Source organism: Phalacrocorax carbo, chromosome 12, assembly GCF_963921805.1.
Source record: "Phalacrocorax carbo chromosome 12, bPhaCar2.1, whole genome shotgun sequence".
NCBI lineage: Eukaryota > Metazoa > Chordata > Aves > Suliformes > Phalacrocoracidae > Phalacrocorax > Phalacrocorax carbo.
Window position 1 is genome coordinate 8,588,317 of NC_087524.1, and position 20,187 is coordinate 8,608,503.

The 20,187-nt window shown below is 49.1% G+C and overlaps 2 protein-coding genes across 3 annotated transcripts in view; one reads left to right on the top strand and one right to left on the bottom strand.

Annotated features, from left to right (window-relative positions):
• Positions 1-323: 323 nt before the first annotated feature.
• Positions 324-17,281, bottom strand: ACTR1A (actin related protein 1A). The gene is made up of 11 exons (XM_064464035.1): positions 17,126-17,281; positions 11,856-11,920; positions 10,881-10,956; positions 9,980-10,105; positions 9,056-9,180; positions 8,508-8,724; positions 5,205-5,297; positions 4,302-4,476; positions 3,361-3,422; positions 2,948-2,988; positions 324-2,559 (listed from the first exon to the last, which is right to left on the bottom strand). Exons 1-11 carry the CDS (start codon positions 17,171-17,173, stop codon positions 2,457-2,459), a joined length of 1,131 nt encoding a protein of 376 aa, XP_064320105.1. The 5' UTR covers positions 17,174-17,281; the 3' UTR covers positions 324-2,456.
• A 2,057-nt stretch (positions 17,282-19,338) lies between these two features.
• Positions 19,339-20,187, top strand: part of SUFU (SUFU negative regulator of hedgehog signaling) — a 98,548-nt gene continuing 97,699 nt past the window's right edge. For both annotated transcript variants that reach the window (XM_064464036.1, XM_064464037.1), the window contains exon 1: positions 19,339-19,673. In XM_064464036.1, coding sequence (XP_064320106.1) covers positions 19,492-19,673 — 182 coding nt within the window. In that variant the 5' untranslated portion in view covers positions 19,339-19,491. The remainder of the gene's footprint in view (positions 19,674-20,187) is intronic.

Here is a 20,187-nt window from a genome sequence, read left to right on the forward strand (position 1 = left end):
ATGTTCGTTCTCTGCTGGTTGGCACCAGCCCCTCTCGCTCCCACCACCCTTGCTCAGCCAGGGCTGCCCTTGCTGCCTGCACCAGCCCTGGCTGCCAGCTTCTCTGCAGTGACAAGCTGAGGTCGCGGAGATAATGGCTGCCAAGGACAGCAGCTTTGGACACCGCTGGTGCAGACCACAGCTGCAGCCCAGGACCCTCCTCCCTCAGCTCAGGAAGGCAATCCTGGACCAGAGGTGACATTTCCTAGCAGAGACTAGCCAGAGAAAAACATGAGCTACCTCCATAAAATTACACGTGGGAAGATGAGGCCAGGAGGCTTGAGGGTTGTATATGAATGACTTTATTTAAGTATGCTGGGCACCACCAGGCAACACGGTTTGGACAGTGTGCGAGGGAACAGTCAGGCAGATCAAACAAATGCTAGTTTGGAGATGGCACCTTTCTGTCCGGTCACTGCAGCTTATGAAATGGAGCACTGCTGCTTCTGCAAGGCCAGCAGAGGGGCTGGGATGGGGAGGAGGAGCTCACTGGCACTGCCTGGTGCACACAGTAACTGAACAGAGAGGGGGCTGCTACTTCCCCTCTACACACTGCAGCAAACCAGCAAGAATACAGCTGATTTTCCAGCAGAAGGCTGAGCATTGATGGCTCTTCTCTACCTGACAAGTTCTTGCTTACAAAAAACAAACCCACAGTATGCTCTGATGCGGGGTAGGTGAACAAGCAACCTGGCCTCTGCTGGGAAGAGACCACCACACCTGCCTACAGCCTCTCTGAACACAGCGGCAAGCCCCGAGAATGCAGCTCCCACTTACGTTCATCTCAGCTGGGGCAATGCACCAGCTGTCACCCCTCAGCTCCTACCCCATCTCTGCACTCGAGGGTGATCCCGGGGTGATGCGTGGCAATGAACAGAAAGGAGGGGAACAGGGAGGAACTGCCACCGAGCAACGCCAGCTCCTCTGCTACTGCCAGGTACTGCAGAAAATCCACACTGGTGGAAAAAAAAAAAAAAAAAGCACCAAATAATGCCTAAGAAAAATCTAAAAGGGAAACAGTGGCACACGCCAACACCAGTGGGTCTCTAGGCCTGCCCATCGCTGAAAAAGCGGTAGAAGCAAAGCAGCCACCAGGTGAGCAGAGAGGCATGCGCAGTACAGCAAAGCACAGCCTTCGTGACAGTTTCCTGCTCACAAACCTGCTGCTCGCACCAAGGTCCTGGTAGAGCTTATTGTCCTCTCATTTAGTGCATTCATAGAGAACAGCGAGGCTCCCTCAGGAGCCATCACTGGGTGGTGTCGTGGGGCTGGCTGGCTGTTCTGCTAAGCATGTGTGCTGTAAACAATGTTAAAACATCCAACGACGGACAGCTGGGTAACAGGTTTTCAAAGACGACCCAAAGCGTAATTCCCAGGTGCTGTGGTCAGTATTTGATATATCCTCAGACATTTCAATAAATAAAACAATTCTTACGTTACAGTGCAGCTTTCCAATTATTATTTTTGCCCCAGAACGGATGAAGTACACAAGAGTTATGCCTGGCTGCAAGTACATGCTCCCTGTGCCCTGACGTGGCAGGAAGGAGGGAAACAGCCTCGACTCTTATAGAGAAAGAACATGAGAACTCAGCACGGTAAATCTTGGCAGATTGAGGGGGAACACACAAGTGCCTTCACCCCGGCTCTGGGGCACTTGCTTCCAGAGCAGAAAAGGTATTTAAAACAAAGTACAAGAGAATAACCGTCTAGTACAATGATAGCTGATTAGATTTGCTTTGTTCTACTCCATGCAATACAAACTAAGTCCTATCACCAACTTCTCCAGCTGCGGTGCAGGCCCACGCATCAGGCTAAGAAGTCACACAGGCATACACACATTCACGCACCAAAAACTGGGGGCAAATGGGCTTAACCGTTGAGAATGTGCTTTCTCTTAATAAAAAAATATATTAAAACCAACTTCAAAAACCTACTGATGGTAAAGACGCTGCTGAAGAAGAAAGTACCTATGCGGGCCTCAGCTACATGTTTCCAGACAATCCAGGCATTGCAGTCGGGCTGACTAAAGCCTGTGTGAGCAGTCCGCAGTGGCTGGCTCCCTTCTGGCTTGCTAGGCAGTTTCTATAAGCTGTTCCCTTTGTTTTTGCTTGCTTATTTGTTTTACAGTGACAAATGTGATTGCGATACAGAAATTAAGGTACTGAAAGGAAAAAGGAATGGGCCATTCTGGAGAAATTCAGACTGGTATTTTCTCCTTTCCATTAAAAAAAAAAATAAAAAAATAAGTAGTTAGTAGTACTAATACAACCCTCCTGCTGCTGTTGTCTTTGCTCAGTGACATCGGGGCATGCTGGCGCACACACACACACACAGGCAGCTCTCAGACACTCGGACTCAGAAAAGCGAGTTTAGAACTGAAGTGAGTCTTCGGAGGAGACTGAGGACAGGTCCCAGGGCTAGAAGGTTTTTCGGTGGAGGGCACGAGCTCCATCTTCTTCATATTCCTTTTTCGAAACCCACATTTTCTTAAAGGTGTCCAGTGACGCCAGGATAGAGCCACTGGGGAGAGACAGGCACGTTATGGGTTAAAGCAAAATGTTGGGGGCACTCCCATCATATCTCTGCAGAGATGAGCTGTCTCTATTGCGTGACACTTCCCCCTGTCAGAAAGGTGCCGAGGCTCCCAGTTACCTACAACAGAAATGCTCTCTGGACAGTCACTTCCTTTCCTGTTAGCATCAGAAGTGCCTGCGCTACAGAGCCTGGCATCAGCCACCCCCTCCCAAACAACCTGCTGACTGCTTCTCCAGTAACGCGCTGACCATCGTGCAGCTGAACGATGAAACCCTCCTGACACGCAGCATCACAAGGGACAACAGCGTGACTGCGAACAGGCTGCGCCTCCCTGGCCCTCATCCCACAGCAAGACTCACTCTGCAGTACATACCCAATCCACGTGGAATACAACCTCTCCTGGGGAGCTGATATCTGGGAGAAAGAGAAGATCAGTCAGTACCTTCCCATGCTCCAGTCTACGCCTCCTGACACATTGCTCCCATTTCACTATGGCTAACAGCTGACAAACACAGGTATGATCTCTCCCATCAGAAAGTCACCCAGCAGCGCCCCCCAAAACAGCCACTCTGGTCCAGGATCCTGGACAAGGGGTCACACTCTTAGAGGAGCCATCTTCTTAGTGATGAAACCAAAAAGGTTTTCATCATGACAGCAAATACGGTTGGGCCACCTCAGGAAAGTAATTTCTGGTTTGAAGCAGATGGCAGCTGTGCCCTTAGTATGGTTCTTAAAGGCCAAAGACCACATGGATTAAGTGATAAACACAGAAGAGATTGCTCCTACCCTTATTTTGACGTCCTTCGGAGCTAGTTTCTTCACTTCACTCAACAGCCTGTCACCAAAGCCTGCACAAGACAGAAAACATGTTGTGTGAGCCCCTCAGCAAAATCCCAAGTTCCATCTACTAACAACGTGGACCTGTCCTATGCAGTCCTATTCAGATAACCCACCTCAGATCTCAGAGAGACCAGTTTGGAGAGACACAGAACACAGCCAGTGAGATAACGGGATTCTGTCTCACTCAGATAGACCTCAAATGCTGGCATAATGGGCTCTATCACTCAGTAGCAACTTGAGACAAACAAGGTTTTTATCTGGGACCTCCTCCTTCCTTGGGCATTCCTCCTGTGTCCAGCCCATCAGTACAGGGGAGCAGGGTTTGAACAGGAAGACCAGGACCTATCTGGAGATGTCCACCTGTGGATAACAGGCTGACAGGTTCTGGCAGAGGATATCTTTAAGTTGCCGGGGACCAGCTGAGTGAGCCCTGAGGGGATGGGTAGAAAGCTTTCTGCACACACAGAGCTGACACTTCGCGCAGTAGCAGGACTGTTTGACTTACACACACACATCCCCCAGACACCTACAGGAACCCTAGGAGATGCAAGAGCCTTTTCGGAACCTAGTCTCAACTATCCTGAACTACAGCAGCAGGAATGAACACAGCAATTCAGTCCTGACCTAGGCAGAATGATAGGAGAAAAAACAATAAAAGCCCTTCAAGCCCAGAAAGTGAGGTACAAGGGCAGAGGTATCTTGCATACCCACAAGAGTATGACTGGGACTCAGAAAATGAGACAGTAACCCCGCTGAGAGAGCAGAGTTCCCACAGCCCTCACCCCACAGGACAAACTGGGTGATCTAGGTTATCTTTCCAGTTTCACCAGAGAAGGAAGCAAGAGATCAGGTATGTCACAGCCCACTGAAAGAGGAGAGGCAGGAACCTTTGAAAAGCGTGGAGCCTCCAGACAGCACGATGTTGGAGAACAGCGTTCGCCTCAGGTCCATGTCTGATTTTTGAATGGCAAAAACAAGCACCTCATGGAGTCCTTCACATTCCTCCCCTATCAGGTCTGGCCGGAACAGGAGCTCCGGGGCTCGAAAACGGGCAGGGCCGATCTGCAAGGGGAGAAGTTAGCACAGAGGGGAGAGCAGTGTGGCTCTGTTCACTGTCTACAGTTTAGACCTGCCTCTGTTAGGTGAGTCTTCAGAGTAATAAGGTTTTCTGGACGTTCATGCTGCATCACTAGCTCCCAAGTGAGTGCCAGTTTGGTCTACTGCTCCTAGAAAAGGTGCTATTTCTGTTTTGCAGATGAAAGAGATGAAACTTGTTCAGCCCTGTACAGCAGGTCACTGGCAGAAAATGAGGCGGATCCACCCCTGGTGCTGGAGGTGCTGCATTTCCTCTCCTTCAACCATTCTATAGAGGGCTCAGTCTTTTGAGGATTATTCCTAACTCTTCAAAGCAACTGTTTCTGCACCTCTACGCAGGACAAAAGCCATATACAAACTCACTGCTGAATTTAGTGAGCTGATAACTACCCACGCTCTGTACCTGATCTACATAAAGATTCGCTAGATCAGAGCCTGCACTCAAACTGCTCAGAGTCCCCATGGTCACGCTGCATCCTTACCCAGGACTTCCAGTAGAAGTTGTGAGGTTTCTGATAATGTTTCTTTCCCCTAAAAATTCTAGTGCCCAGTCAACAACCTGGGATGAGTTCTAGTCTTCCAATATTATCCCCTCCTACCTAACATCACACTAAATTTCCCACCACTAGGCAGAAGGCTATTCTGGAAACCCTGTGTTTCACATCAGGAGTCCCCTGAGGCTGGTCCTTACAAACCTCAATAGTGCTTCCGTCTGGCAGGTAGTACTGAGCCTTCTCTGTCTCCAGAGTCTCATCCTTCTGAGGGTTTATTGACAGGTAGCAGGCACGCTGTATTGGAAACAGAGTCAGGGAGAGGGAGATGAGAAGGGTAGATCCAAATGCCTCTGATAAAATTCTTTGCTCGCTAACAATCAAAAACCGTGTATCCCTTGAGGAGACCAATTTCAACATTTTGTGCTGGGGAAAGACCTTTTGGGTTCATATCATATAAAATACCTATTCAGGCTACAGCTCCCTGTGATGATTTGAGACATCAAGGATACTTATATCCCCTCTAGCTGCTGCTCACCTTTTGCTTCCAGCTCTCTCTTACTGCACAGAAGTTACCTCCCTCTAGTGTGGATGGGGTAACTACCCTGTGAGCGCTTCCAACCTACTACAGGGCAAAGTAAAGCACACACCTGAAACACCCTTTGTGACATTAACCTTGTATAAAGCAGGGCTCAGGTAACTTTGCAACAGATGAGGAGCATGAGCAAAGTCCATTATTACATTTCAACAGAGTAAACACTAACCAATAGCTAAGAGCAAAAATTTCTTAAGATGATCTAAGCTGTTCATTTCCCATTGCCCACCTACATTTTAAATTACAGGAAACAAAATACTTTGACTTTTTAAACAGCTCCAGCACCCCATGTTTTGTATTCCACAGTAAGCTTTACTATTCTAAAGTGTTATCATTTGGGGGATGAAAAAAAAATATCTAAACAGAATCACTGAAACATTTATGTTGGAAGGAGCCTTAAGAGATCATCTAGTCCAATGCTGCTGCTCAGGCAGAGTCAGTTAAGAGCAGACTGCCCAAAACCATGTCCAGTCATGCCTGGAGAACCTCCATAGATGGAGAATCTACAAACCTCGTTGGGCAACCCGTTCCAGTGTTTGACCACCCTCACAGTAAACCAAGAAACAGAGAACAATGTTTGCACTGAAGTAAGTATTAAGGGTTCCCCTTTTAAGGTAGTTTCTTCTCGAGACTTCTCAACATCCCCAAATTTCTTTCCTAATATTTTTCCTCTTAACTATCTATCTATCTATCTATCTATCTATCTATCTATCTATCTATCTATCTATCTATCTATCTATCTATCTATCTATCTATCTATCTATCTATCTCAGGTCAGACAGACTCCAACAGATCACAAGGAGCTTTTGGGACTGAGAAACTCCCGTGTCCAGGATCTCAGCTTTGTGCCTTCTCCCGAGGCAAGAAAGCTGCCAACACAAGAAGCCACGCTCAACCTCTCGGATTTGCAAATCAGGTCACAAATGGCACGCACCAGCATTAACAGAAGTCTCATTGCAAGTTCCAGGCACATATATCCTGGAAATCTGCAACACTTTCCCCAGCTAAAATTAATCTTAAAGTAAAGCAAAAGGTGTAGGTTGGAGAGCAAACATCAGATTGTTTCCTCCCTTCCTCAACAGACTCACTGGTGAGGGTAGTCAGTATGCAAAGCAGGACATGGCTCACTTTCCCCTGCTCTTTGTTCCCCTAAGCACACAGACCAGATAAAAGGTTGCACTAGTGCAAGACATTGTGTTTAATAGTCAGCACAATGTCTTTTAATAATTTCATCACCCAAGACGCAAAGGGAGCCGTAGCCATTTACAAGGAGTACGAGTCTCTTGCTTTGTTCCATAAGGCCGCTACAATTGCACTGCAACTGACACTTGGTACAAAACAGGCTTCTGAAGCAAAGAGGTCTTCAGCAAGCCTCCGACCACTCGATCTTCTGGTCTGCAGATGCTGCAGTATCGGCATGTATCAGGTTTTTTCCCTGTTTTACAAGTGTTAATTGCTGAATGGTAGAGAGCAGCCACCAGGTTAAAACCTACAACCCTATGAAGGCTCCCACTCTGGGTGACAGATAGAAGCCGTTCAGCTCTACCGTGACATGAAGCACAAGCACTGGTCCCTCAGCACAGCCACACTGAACTACAGCCATGCAGAAGCAGCAAACTATTTCCATTATGGTCCTTTGCTGGTAAGTCGCAGGCTCAAGAATAGCTCATTAACACTCAAACCCTGGCACCAGCTGCTGACTCAGCCCAGAGTTGTCTGTGGCAATCATAGCTTGTGCTGGGGGCCCACAGCATGGCAGCTACTGCCAGGCATCAGCACACAGCGATCACAGCCAGTACTGATCTGAGGACTGACCCCATGTACTGAAAGGCACGGGTGCGCAGGTGGCCCCGGGTTGCACACAGCCTTGCTGAAATCAGAGAGCAACTTGACGGTGTGAGCACAGCAATGCCACAAAGCTGCTGTGAGCAGTCACCAGCTCTGAGCTACTGTTCACTGTCCCATCTCTGTCATCCTCTCTTGGCACACAACAGAAGCCAAAGTAACTGCTTTGCAAGGCAGCTTAAGCATGCCTTTCCAAACTGCTGCATAGGTCTAAGGTCATGAAACACTGCAGACCCTATGAAGAGAGGAAGCTTTTGTAAACGTAAATGCTGTGAATTCTTTCACTGTGGGGAGAAGCAACTTGCAATATCCCGCTTGCGATCCCTACCTGTCAGATTTTACAGAGCCTTGCCCTGAAGGGTAAACAAACACTAGTGAAAAGATATCTGTGCTGCAGTTTCTCGGGGTCTAATGATAAATGCAAAGCAGATTCTGAACCACCAGCCTGTCTTCACCTTCATGTCAACAGACCATCAACAGGGATTAGATGCAACCTTGACTATAAGTCTCACAGAATACAGGATGGCTGAGGTTGCAAGGGACCTCTGGAGGTCAGCTTGTCCACCCACCTAGTTCAAGCAAGGCCTCCTAGAGCAGGCTGCCCAGGACCATGTCCAGATGGCTTTTAAATATCACCAAGAAGAGACTCCACAGCTCTCTGTACAACCTGTGCCAGTGCTTGGTCACCCTCACAGTAAAAAAAGTTTATGTTCAGACAGAACCTCCTGTGCTTCAGTTTGTGCATCTTGTCCTGCCACTGGACATCACTGAAATGAGCCTGGCTCTCTTTTCATTGCACCCTCCCTTCAGACACTTATAGACATTGATGAGATCTTCCCAAACCTTCTCTTCTCATGGCTCAACAGTCCCAGCCCTCTCAGCCTTTCCTCATATATGATATGCTCCAGTCCTTTAATCATCTTAGTGGCCCTAGTCTCCCTTGGGTAGATATAGCAATGAGATGCAAAGCTAGGTAAGCTGGCACTTCCCACCAGAGTTCACAAGTCACAACTTCCCTTGGGCAGAAATCCCTTCTTGGATACACACAGAAACAGAAAAGGCATCACCTCCTTGATGGTCTTGACAATCTCAAACTCGGAGGTTGTGTGGAAGTCATAGCCTTCCTTCCGAAGATAGAGACGCAGGAAGCGTGAGACATCACGGCCAGCGATGTCAATCCGCATGATGGAGTGAGGCATGGCAAAGCCTTCATAGATGGGAACTGCATGGGTAACGCCATCCCCGGAGTCCAGCACCACTCCTGTAGTCCTCCCAGTAGCGTAGCTAGCAAGGGGGCAAACAATCAAGTCAGAACAAGCAATTCAAAGTGACCCCAAGCATGCAGCACATCCAGGCTCAACTCAGTGAGCAGCGATTTCATATGAACAGGGGCTATAAAAATCCCAAAACTTAGTTCTCACCACAGTCCAGCAAATTCCAGTAAACTCTTTTTTGCAGAAATTAAAAATTAATTTCAGTTCTTGCTTGAAAAGGGAATAAGTCAGGCATCACTGTGGGTTTTTTCTGTTGTGGTTTGTTTGTTTGTTTGTGGTAAATAAAAAAGGGTCTCCCAGCAACATTTCACAAACACAAATCAAAGATGAAACACACTTACAGGCTAAGTACAGCTTGCATGGAGATGAATAGTGCTGGGACATTGAAGGTCTCAAAAAACACCTCAGCAGCACGCTCTCTGTTCTTGCGTGGGTTTAGGGGTGCTTCCGTCAGCAGCACAGGATGCTGGTAAAGAAAAGAAGGAGCCGTGCTGCAATAACGAGGAGGCAGCTAGATCTGTGTTCCTGAAAGTTTCTGCTCTGCATATTTATTTGCTTTAGGAACCACTAGTGCAAGAGGACAGATAGAAGGGAATAATTTCAGGTACTGAGCTGTTTTAGACTGTGAATAACCTCTATTAAATTGGAGGACCAGCAGGGCTCTGGTCTAGTTATGAAGAAGTGTTAGAAAAATCCACTCTGTGAGTGACTGTCCTGTGAAGGATGAACAAGATGACTCTCAGCGTCTAAAGTCAGCCAGATTAGCCAAAATACACAAACCCTAAGAACGGGTGAAGGCATATGCTCTTAGCATGAACAGGCAGAAATATTCCTCCTCCACTTATACAACCTATTACTCTCAGTCATTTAATAATGTTTTGGTCAGCTCCTTCCAGACCACAGGATTGTGGTTTTCTCCTTCCTCACTTCAAATCATGTTACTGCTGAGTGGATATGCCTGATGTGCAGGCAGAACAGGAAAAGTTAGAAGCACTTGGCCTAGAGCAGAATCATTAGAGAGAGTGTGAATAACAAATGTTGAAAGTCAGATTTTCAGTCAGGCCAGAACATTAGATGTGGGAAGGAATTTGCTTGGACATTTTTGTGCAGTATCCTCTGAGAGGTGAAAGAGCCCTGTTTAGCAACAGACACATTTAGAAAGAAGAGCAAAGGAAGAGTCCTGTATCTTTCCTGGAGTTCCAAGGCTCTTGATTTTATATGGACACTGAATAATGCCTGTGCCGTTACATAATGAGGTATCTCACCTCCTCTGAGAACGTCTGAAGCTGGTCTTTTGAATACACATACTGCCAAATGCGCTCCATGTCGTTCCAGTCCTTCACTATGCCATGCTCCATTGGGTATCGGATCGAGAGGAGACCTCTGTGTTCCTGAGCCAACAGAAATGACAACAGAGCATACCTGTCAGAGGCTTAATCACATTTCTGAAAACTATGACAATTTAATCTGTTAGACTGACTTATTTTTGCTTATACTAAAAGACAACTTATCTGTAGCACATAGGGCAAAAACTGAATGTTAATCACAAACATCTCTCCCACAGAAGTATTCACAAGATTAAACAAGGCCTTTTTATACCGAGGAGGAAAGTCTGGTGTTTGCAGAGCACATTCCATCCTAACAGTTTTCAAGCCAACATACAGACACCTTTCAAATGGTATCTTTGTTCTACCGGCTTGGTTATGATATAAGACATAACACGGTGGTATTGGGAAATGTAGTTCAGAGGGCTCACGAGAAACGTGAGACCATGCGACTACATGCTGACAAAAGCAGGACTGTGGAAAGCAAGCTTCTTGCCCACACCAAGGAGATAAAAGGCAACCCAGTAGGGTCCATTTCTCAATTTCCCAGTCAAAAAGATGGGCATGTAACCATACAGACCTAGAAGTAGCCTAGAAAAAAAAAAAAAGGAGAGATACAGAAGGACTCGGGAAAAAGGTCTGTGGTCAGCAGGTTGGCAAAGAATTTCATGAAGCTTCCCAGCCCACCGTGGACACACTTAAAAGATACAATCTATTCTGCTCTTCAGATCTATGTGCTGATACCAAGGAACCACAGCCCTTTTAACCACAACTGCTACAGCCCCTCCTTACAGGAGCATACTGAGATACATGCAGAAGTGCAGTATACAGGTTTTCTTACCTCTGCCTTTGGACCAATGAAAATGTCCCCTTCTAAAGCACCAGCCATAACACGAATGTGCTTTGGTCTGCCCACACTAGAACAGAGGCAAGAGTATAAGTGCTGAGAGAGAGCAAGCTCAGATGTACCCATGGATTAACTACTTTGTGTTCCTCTCTCTCCTAACCAGTACTTTCTAAAATGATGGGCAAGTCTGGGGCACTACCTGGTGCAGGCAGACCTAGGTTTGCTCTGTTTGCACTAATCTCTGAATCAGAGGTGACAGGAACAGATTGTAGACACTTCTGAAGTGGCAGAACATAAGCCAGCTGCAGCTGGCCACACTCTCCCTGGTGATTCAGGACTTATTTGTTCCAGCAATGCCTGGGGTGAACATGGCCAGACTGAGCAACGGTGTGAGCTGACAGATCCACGTGGTGTTGCCTGACCACAGGAACGCTTCTCAGATTAGACATTTATAGTCCCAGACCCCACCTCACCACACAGAACACAGCGCTCAGAACAAAAATATACTAATTAAAAGCTGACCCTGTTGAAAATAAAAGCCAGTGACTATTCAGAGCTCCTGACCCAGTAGTCTTTCTTCCAGTAAGCTCTCAGAAAACTTCCAAGGAAGTTCAACAGGAATCAAAACATCAGACCACACACGAAGAAATATAGAGGTCTTCACACCTCTCGTCCCAACTTTGTCTTTTTTGTTGTGTCCTAATGTTTCAAGCATAAAGCACCCTACAGCTTTGGTTGGGTGCTGAGCCTGACAAAGTTATAAGTCATCTTTATGGTTTGTTTTTACCCCTCCCATAAAATCTCAAAGTACTTAATAGCAGACCCCTCCTTTCCCTGATGCTTCTGTGCAGCAGACAGAGAAAGAATAACTCATTTCTCCAGTTACAAAATTGGACCATTCTTCCCATCTACATATCAAAGAGTTGGAACACAGTACTAAGAACTTACCAAGACCAGCAAAATACTTACTAGTTTGGAAAGCAGTATTTCGGTATTTGATCACCTGCAAAACCTGCTTTAATCACACCCGAGCCCTGTGGGAGGAACATATAAATGTGAGCTGCAGGCCTCTCAGAAGCAGTGGATTTAGAGCGGATGGAGGGAGCGTGGATAAAGGCAGAGAAAGGAGTAGGAAAGGACTGGATGAAACAGGTTGGAGTGGAGACTAGGGAAAAGAAGATCAGGTGGTGGATAAACTAGCTAATGCTAAAGAGGCAGGTCACAGAAACCTGTTTAGACACTGGAAACTAAACCAGACTGGAGTCTGGAAAGAACAAAGGTGACAGTCAGACTGCAAGGGGAAGGGCTGAAGCAGGAAGAGTGGCTGACAGGATAGGACTCATTTAAAAGGGACAAGGAAGAAGAGATTAGGTGTGGCAGTCAGAAAGGCGCAAATCCAAAAAGCCTTCTGTGACATTCAGAGCAGCAAACACAGAGTGGGTAAAGCTAGCTGCAGGGAGGGCCTGGCAGGGAGTCAGCATGGGCATCTGGCCCCACAGCTCCTGTCCCCGTTGGTATCATCCAGAGGCATCCTGGGAACCCCACCATCAACTTGGATCTGTGCTGACTCCTTCCCCTCCTCCATTTCCTCTCCCTGCACAAGGGAATGACATCTTGAAACAATGAGCAGCTTGCAGGAACACCCAAGTTTTGCTAAGGAGCAGATTTTCATAGAATCTCCTCGGATAAGTTGTTTCACTAATAATCCCAGACTACCACAGGAGCAAGCTCTTCTGCAGAAAGAGCAGCAGTTCCATTTTATCCAGTACTGGGAGCAAAGCACGTGAGTTTACACTGAAACCTATAAAGTCCCTCTTCACTCTCAAGGGCTCTGCAGCAGGAGTGCTCTTTTTAAGGGGCCAAAAAGACATTTTGGCTGCCCCAGAGCATTTTAAAAAGAGTAGCGACGAAGCTCTTCTACTGCTTTCCCCTTCCCACCGCCTCTGCGTGGGTCAGCATCACTGCTTTCACTTGAAGGCTGAGGCCAAATGAGTTGCTCAGGGCTCCACCAGACAAGCTCTGGCTGCAGCAGGTTCCATTGCTGCCACCCCAGCAGCCTGCCCCGTTCCAGTGCCAGAGGTTACCAGCCAGAGCAGGCTCAGCAGAAAGGAATGCAGGGTGGCCCCAGCCTCTCCAGTTCACAGTCCAGCACCTTATTCTCAAGCTACTTTCATCAGCAGTTTCAGCCTAGGTGGCAGGCTTTGCACAGAGCACGTGTGCTCTGCGCCAGGGCCAGGGTACTCCTGCCTTAAAAACACCAGTCAGATTTGCCAGGATCCATCTGTAAGAGATGAGTATCAGGAACACTGCAAACCAGACCTAGCTAATTATAAAAGACACATCACTTGAATCCTCATCTCCCGACAAATGCCTGCAGCCAGGCTGGCTCAAGGAGCACACCTAAGCTGGCAGCTGGGCAGGACTACTCTCCTGGGCAAGCAGGACTCCCGAGGTCTGCACTAACAGGCACTGGTGGGACAAAGTGGCCTGTGAAGTGTTAAAAAGACTTCCCTTTAGACAGACACTCTTCTGGCTATTCACTTCAAAGTCAAGCAAGGAATAAACCAAAACAAGTATTCTGTTTTTCCTTATATCTTACAAACAACTCTATACCTGGGAAATAATACCATCCTTTGTCAAGCCTTGTAGCAAAAAAGTTGAATCAAATGGAGTTAACGTAACCACATCAGAATATTGTGCTTATTGAATATTTTATTCAAGATAATGACTGATCTTGCTGCCAGCACAGTCTGCTGCTGGGAAATGGTTTCAGGAGAACAATGATGCTCCTATTTTAACGGAGAGATCGAAACTTCCTTATGTCAGGCCAAAAATTACCCAGCATGTCCTGGTGAGATTCCCCGCAAGTTATGCATTTTAAGATTTACAAATTGGAAGTTCAAAGTTAACAAAATGTGTCAATAGTTCAGAACTTCTAGCTAGTGTCAAAAACGAATTACTGTTTTGAGTGTGCCAGTAGGATGGGACTTCAACACACTGTGCTTCCAAGTCCCTGGGAATAACCCAAGCACAGCTGTTTGCTATCTCCACACTACAAAGACCTGACATCCCTTTCTGACCTATTCAATTTTTCTGGAAAACATTTTACTTCTTTGAAGATGTGTGCACTGAGTAGATCTATTTATTATTGGCCAGCTTGATATTCCTATACAACGATAGGAAAAGGTTTAAATTTTGCAATAACCCTGGCAGATTCAAAAGGTTTAAAGTAAAGACTTTGTTTTTCAACCTTGTTTCAAATAAGGGGGAGGGGAAAAAAAGCATCACCCTCTCCCACCCTCTCTTCTGCTACAAGCTCTGATTTATTAAAACTTACAAGAATTTAAAAATTAACATCCTTCCACCAGTAACTATCCTGGCTGGGCTTTCATCCCACTTTTTTTGTTTTGTGTTTGGTTTTGGTTTTTTGTTGTTTTTTTTTTTAAATCTAGGCAAAAAAAAAAAGAAGAAAGAAAAACTACATGTCAAATGTAAAGGTCAAGGAAGATAATCTCATGGAAAATTCTCGTGAATACCTTAAAGTAACTGAACGTGCCTTTCCCACTAGCTCTGTAGCTAGACAGTTATTGATTCATTCATCTTAATGCATTTAGGACTCAAATTTAAATGGAAATCATCAAGAGAGTCAACCTGCCGTGTAGCACTTTTTACAGAGAGTGCACATTTCATATTTTTGTAAAATTATTTTATTAGATACACATTTATAAGATCTAAGAACAAACCAAGGACACAACAGCCCTTACTGACAGCTCAGCTGTTTAAAATGCCACCACTTAGACTACTAAGCCAAATTTTATCCTCTTTTATGTAAACAGAGGCAATTCAATGGAGGTCAAGGAATTTGCACTTGCTTAGGCCACAGCTGAAGCATGCTGTCTATTTACATGTGTGTTATGTTCATGAGGGCTCCCAGGCCATTTATTTCAGAGAGAGTGTGTTGGAGCGCAGGATGGGAATACAACTCTTAATATTTACTTATTAGACAGTGAAGAGTATTAAGGTTGTGCTGAGGTACAGCTCCAGCCTCTCACTGTATATTACAAAACTCTCCCTGCTGAAAACATGAAGCTGAGGATACCTTTGGTAAGAGGAAAAAAAACCTCCTTATTGAGTTTTTAGCCACATACCTTAATGTCCTTTTGGAACACACCGAGATGCTAGAGCAGGGCTAGCTTGTTCACCAGCTCAGTACCTCATTTCCCCCTCCCATACACACACACGAGACGGGACAACATTCAGGCTTGAAAAGCTGCCTGCCGCTCTCTGAGGAGCAGTAATGAGGCAGCAGGAACAGCAGTACCTGCTCTGTGCAGCTCCACTTCCATCCTGCCTGAACTCAGAAGAGTACCAAAATTGCACTGTCACCACAAGGCTCCTCGGCTGACAGCCTGCCAGCGTTAAAGGCAGATGTCACAACAACTGCTTCATTCTGCTTCTTGTACAGGCAGGGGAAGGGAGGGAACTCATTTATCAGAGAGGCAAGAAGAATTGGCTTTTATAAAACCAGCTGATAAAATGAGAAAAGAAACAGTCAGTTGCTGGCACATGAGCCCTTCTTCAGGTCTGAAGCAGGGGCAGCAATCGTTGCACTAAATAACAAAAGGAAGGACAGGCTGAAATTAGATATAGGCTGCTATTATATGACTGTAGCACAACAAACTCATCCTCACAGTACTAGAGTGCCTGGGAATAACTTCAGTGGTTAGCTAATCACTTGGCACCACAGTAGCACCAGTGTTACTACAGTCATTTCTAAGAATAATCAACCTAACTTAATCTTTAATGTGTCCAGTAAAGAAGATGGCATGTTTTTCTCCACATAGTCAATTCTATTGCTTAATCTCCTTTTCCATTAGATATCTTCCTTCAATGTCTAACCTAAGTCTCTGTTATTATTCCAGGGTAAGGAACAAACCCAAAACTGTATCCAAGAGCTCAAGTTGTAGAGAGGAAATGGGGATCAATAATAAAGAAGGAGTCAGAAGAATAATGAGCTTGATCTGAGACAACCTACAATCATTCAGCTTAGGGGAGGGGGAAAAAAGCAATAGGTTGAAAAGTGCTAGGCTAGCAAGTCCACGTCATACCACAAAAATACCCAGCAAAAACTAAGATGATGAAGAAAGAAGGGAGCACAACATTGCCCCTCCAAAACAACAAAACCTGCATCACGGGCAGCAGAGGTCAGAAGGGAGGAGCGTGGATTTGTGACACTACAGTGAAGGAGGCTCCCTCCAAGCTGTGCCCTCCCACCCCTTCCTGGACAGTCCTTTCCCTTGGGAGGCCAGGCTCATCAGAGCCAGACGCAGAAGCATCTCACCAAGGCACACGATCGCCCTCATCCACCTCAAACCGAACTATTCACCCACACAGGTTGAAGGCCTGCTTTGCGCTCATGAGAAGCATTATCAGCTGAAAGCAGCCATCTGCGACACCACGCCCCACCGTCAAGTTAAAGCTGATGCAAGCCCTGGTGGGAGCAGCTCCTTCAGGAGCTCTGCCTCCTGCGGGCTCCAGCATGGAAACGGGCGCCCTGGGTGCGGGCGCCGCCCCGCCGTGAGCGCTGGGCTGTGCTGGGTGTGCTGGGGGAGGCGGCCGTACCCCTTTCGCTGGGGCTGTCAGGGAGCTGGTCTGTGGTGTGGGGGGGGGGGGGGGTTGGCTGCGGCGTATCGTCCCCAGCGCGGTCCGACAGGGAAGGGCAGAGGGGCCGGGGCCGGGCCGATTGTCCCCCTCCCGTCCCCCATTGTCCCCCAGGCACAAAGAGGGACCCCGCAGAGCCGGGGGTGCAGCCTCGCCTGACGGACAGTTCGAGCGGCCAATGAGCGCAGGTGATCCCCGCGAGGGCGGGGCGAGAGGAGCCCCGCTTCAGCAGGTAACGGTGGGCCGCCCCCGCCGACTGACAGCCGCCCCAGCCAATGGGGTCACCCCATCCCGCCCAGCCAGCAAGCACCTCGGCGGCGGGGGCCGCTCCCCACCGGCGAGGGGCAGCGGCCCTCCAGTGGGTGACAAGCAGGCGTCTCAGCCAATCGCGATGCGCCGAAACATGGGCGGCCCCGCCCCGGCAACGGCCTGCGAGGAGGCAGCATACGGCGCTGTGCGAGGGCCGCGGTAGGGGGGGTACGGGCGGGGCGCGGCCGCCCCCGATGACAAAGGGATTGCGGCCCGCCGGTCCTCCCCCGCCCTCCCCGCTCCCGGGACGCGCGGCCGCCCGCACTCACATTGTCTATCACGACGGGCTGGTTCGCTATCACGTCGTAGGACTCCATGGCGAGGACCCGCCGCAGCCACCCGTCAGGGAGCAGCAGCCCAGCCCTCGGCGGCACATGCGCGGAACGGTAGCGCGGAGCCGCCTGGGCGATGTATTCCCGCGGCCGCGCTGCCTGCTGGGAAGTGTAGTCCGGGCCCGCGCGGCGCCTGAGGGGAGGGCGCGGCCCCTGAGGGGATGCCGGGAGGTGTAGTGCGGGGAGGCGGGAAGGGCGGCGGAAACCGCCGCGGCCTGAGACCGCCTCCTCGGCGTGAAAAGGCGTGGGGTGAGGGTGTCGTGCGTCACGGGTGAACTGTGCGCTTCTACCAGAAGGCACTGCACCTCAATCTGCTGCTTTCCAGTTTAATAGATTCCCTCCACGCCTAATTTTTCTAATAGCAAAAAACAATTGCATCACCTTCTGTGGAGGGAATCGCTAACGAAAGTGTTTTACTGTCCGGCCATTTCATGGGATCGTCTCTACAAACTGCTGGTCTTAACGCATATGTTCTCTCTGAGTATCACCAAGTTTCTCTATGTCTTTTGAGGCACTGCGACCAGAAAGGGAGCGTTGGTACAAATAATGCACATAAGAGGCATTCTAATACTAAAACGATGTAATTCCTGTCATTTTCCATTTCCTATGTGTTCTAAAAACACTTTGAATAATTGATGACTGACAAAACAATGTGTTTACTTGAAACTCTGAGCAACAACACTGTGTCTTGAGATTAGTTAAAATGCTGGTAAACATACATGAAGGCTAGTCCAGAGCTCACCTGTCTTGTCCCATGTCCTTCACACAGACACTAAGGCTTTTCTTCTGTAGCTTCTGCCTTTAGCCAAAGCAGACAAGTCTCACCTCAGATATTTATCTTTAGTAATCTTCACCACTAACCTAGTGTAAAAGAGGGATTTTTTTGTATGACAAGGTAGAGGAGTTTAAATTATTTTGAGACCAGTATTGTATCACCTCAGTAAATACCAGGAGAGACTCATTATATGTTTATTTAGCCAACACGGCATTTCATATGTGACTCTCTTACATTTACCTTCTCAGCTGACTGTAATTCACTTCTTGGGCAGATGTCACAAAAAGTAATATCACAATAGCAGGACAAGTGAAATATTGTTCGCTGTGGGAAGCAGTGATTCACAAGAACACCAGCTGCTCACCTTACTTGGTGGACAGTCATTTGCTTGTCTGTTTGCCAGCTTCTTGGCTATATGTGATCTCCTAAAAGGTGTATGTTGAATATTGATTTTAGAATAAACTCTCAGCTATTTAAATGAGAAATGCAATAAGCAGGAGCACTCATCCTATCCTCTCAGCACTCTATAGCTCATTTTTTTTCTGTGTGCTCATTAAAAAGCAGGACACCGCTCTAGCAAAGATAGATAGGGCTACTGAACACACACGAGCTCACTCATACGCACAAGGCTTTGCACAACCACAGATATAGTTGTGACTCAGGAATGAGCCAGATCTTTGGTGTGCTTAGTACGTGGGTTAAGATCCTCCATCGGGCAGCCCTTGAAGTTCACCCAGTTTTCATTGCTTCACAGCTGCCTCCGAGATACCTACAAATACAGAAGGGTGCATGGGGAGACGTGAGGATCAGAGGAGGTGTAAGACAGAAGTAACAAAAGCCGTAAGAGCAGCAGCAGCAAAGGCAGTAAGGCGCAGCCGTGGTTCCTCAGAACCGCGGGGTTATGATGGGCACAGAGCGGAGCGCTAACCCGCACACCCAGCCCTCCGTCCCGGACAAAGTCCCTCAGAAACAGCTCCCGGAGCGCTGCCGTTTCCAGACTCGCATCTTAGGGATTACTGGGGCAGACCTTGAGCCTCAAGACTCGAGGTGGCCGCGGCCTGACGCCGCCCCAGGACTGTACCGCGGAGACCCCTCCTCTGCCCTCAGTCCCGCCCGGGTGCCGGTGACCTCCTGCCCCCCCCGCCCCCAGGTCCGCCCTTGGGACCCCCGGCGCCCCGCCCCGCCCCGCCCCACCCTGCGCTCCCCTCAGCGGCCCATGGGGCCGCGCTCCACGCGGTGTGCCGCCGCCGCCGCTAGAGGGCGCGCTCGCGGCGCGGCGTGGAAGGCGGGAGCGGAGGGGGTGGGGGGAAGAGGCGCGGCCGCTCTCCGCGCCGCGCGTCGTCATTGTTGGAGCCGCTGTGTCACTCAGCGTCGCCCGGGCAACGGGGCCCGCCCCCTCCTCCCGCAGCGCCGCGACGGGCAGCGCCGCTTGGGCCGGGCCGGGAGCGGAGTCGGGCCCAGCCGAGCCGAGCTTAGCGGGCTGCGACGGGACTAGCCGCCTCCGCCGCGCCGTCCCCGCCGCCGGGACATGGAGGGCGTGCGGCCTGGCGGGGGTCCCCCCGCGGGCGGGCCGGGTTCAGGCTCAGGGTCCGGCTCCGGCTCCTTCCCGTCGCTCTTCCCGCCTGGGCTGCACGGTATCTACGGCGAGTGCCGCCGCCTCTACCCCGACCAGCCCAACCCGCTCCAGGTCACCGCCATCCTCAAGTACTGGTGAGGCGGCCGAGCCTATGGCCTGGAGGGGGCCGGGGGCCTTGTGTGGGGCTGGGGGGGGAGCGGTGGGGCTGAGGGATAGCAGTGGGGCCGGGGGCCTTGTATGGGATTGGGGGGGAGCGGTGGGGCCGGGGGCCTTGTGTGGAGCTGTAAGGGAGCAAGTGAGGCTGTGGTACTGAGGGGGAGCAGTGAGGCTGCGGGCCTTGTGTGGGGTTGGAGAGGCTTTGGGGGGAGTAGGGAGGGGATCGAGGGAGGGGATAGGGGAAGCTTGGGGGCCGCGGCAGGGCTGGGGACACCACATGGGGCAGAGCAGAGGGAAACAGCGGGGCTGGGGAGGGTTGAAGCAAGACGCAGGGGACTGGGGGTTGTGTGCTGAGTTTGGGGTGAAATGTGGGACGTTTGGGGGTGTGCGGTGGGTCTGGGGGAGGAGGCATTGGGGATGCAATTGTGTGCCTGGGAGGTGTGTTTGGGAAGGTTTCCTAGGGAGGATGCACTGGGAACAGGAGGAGGGGTC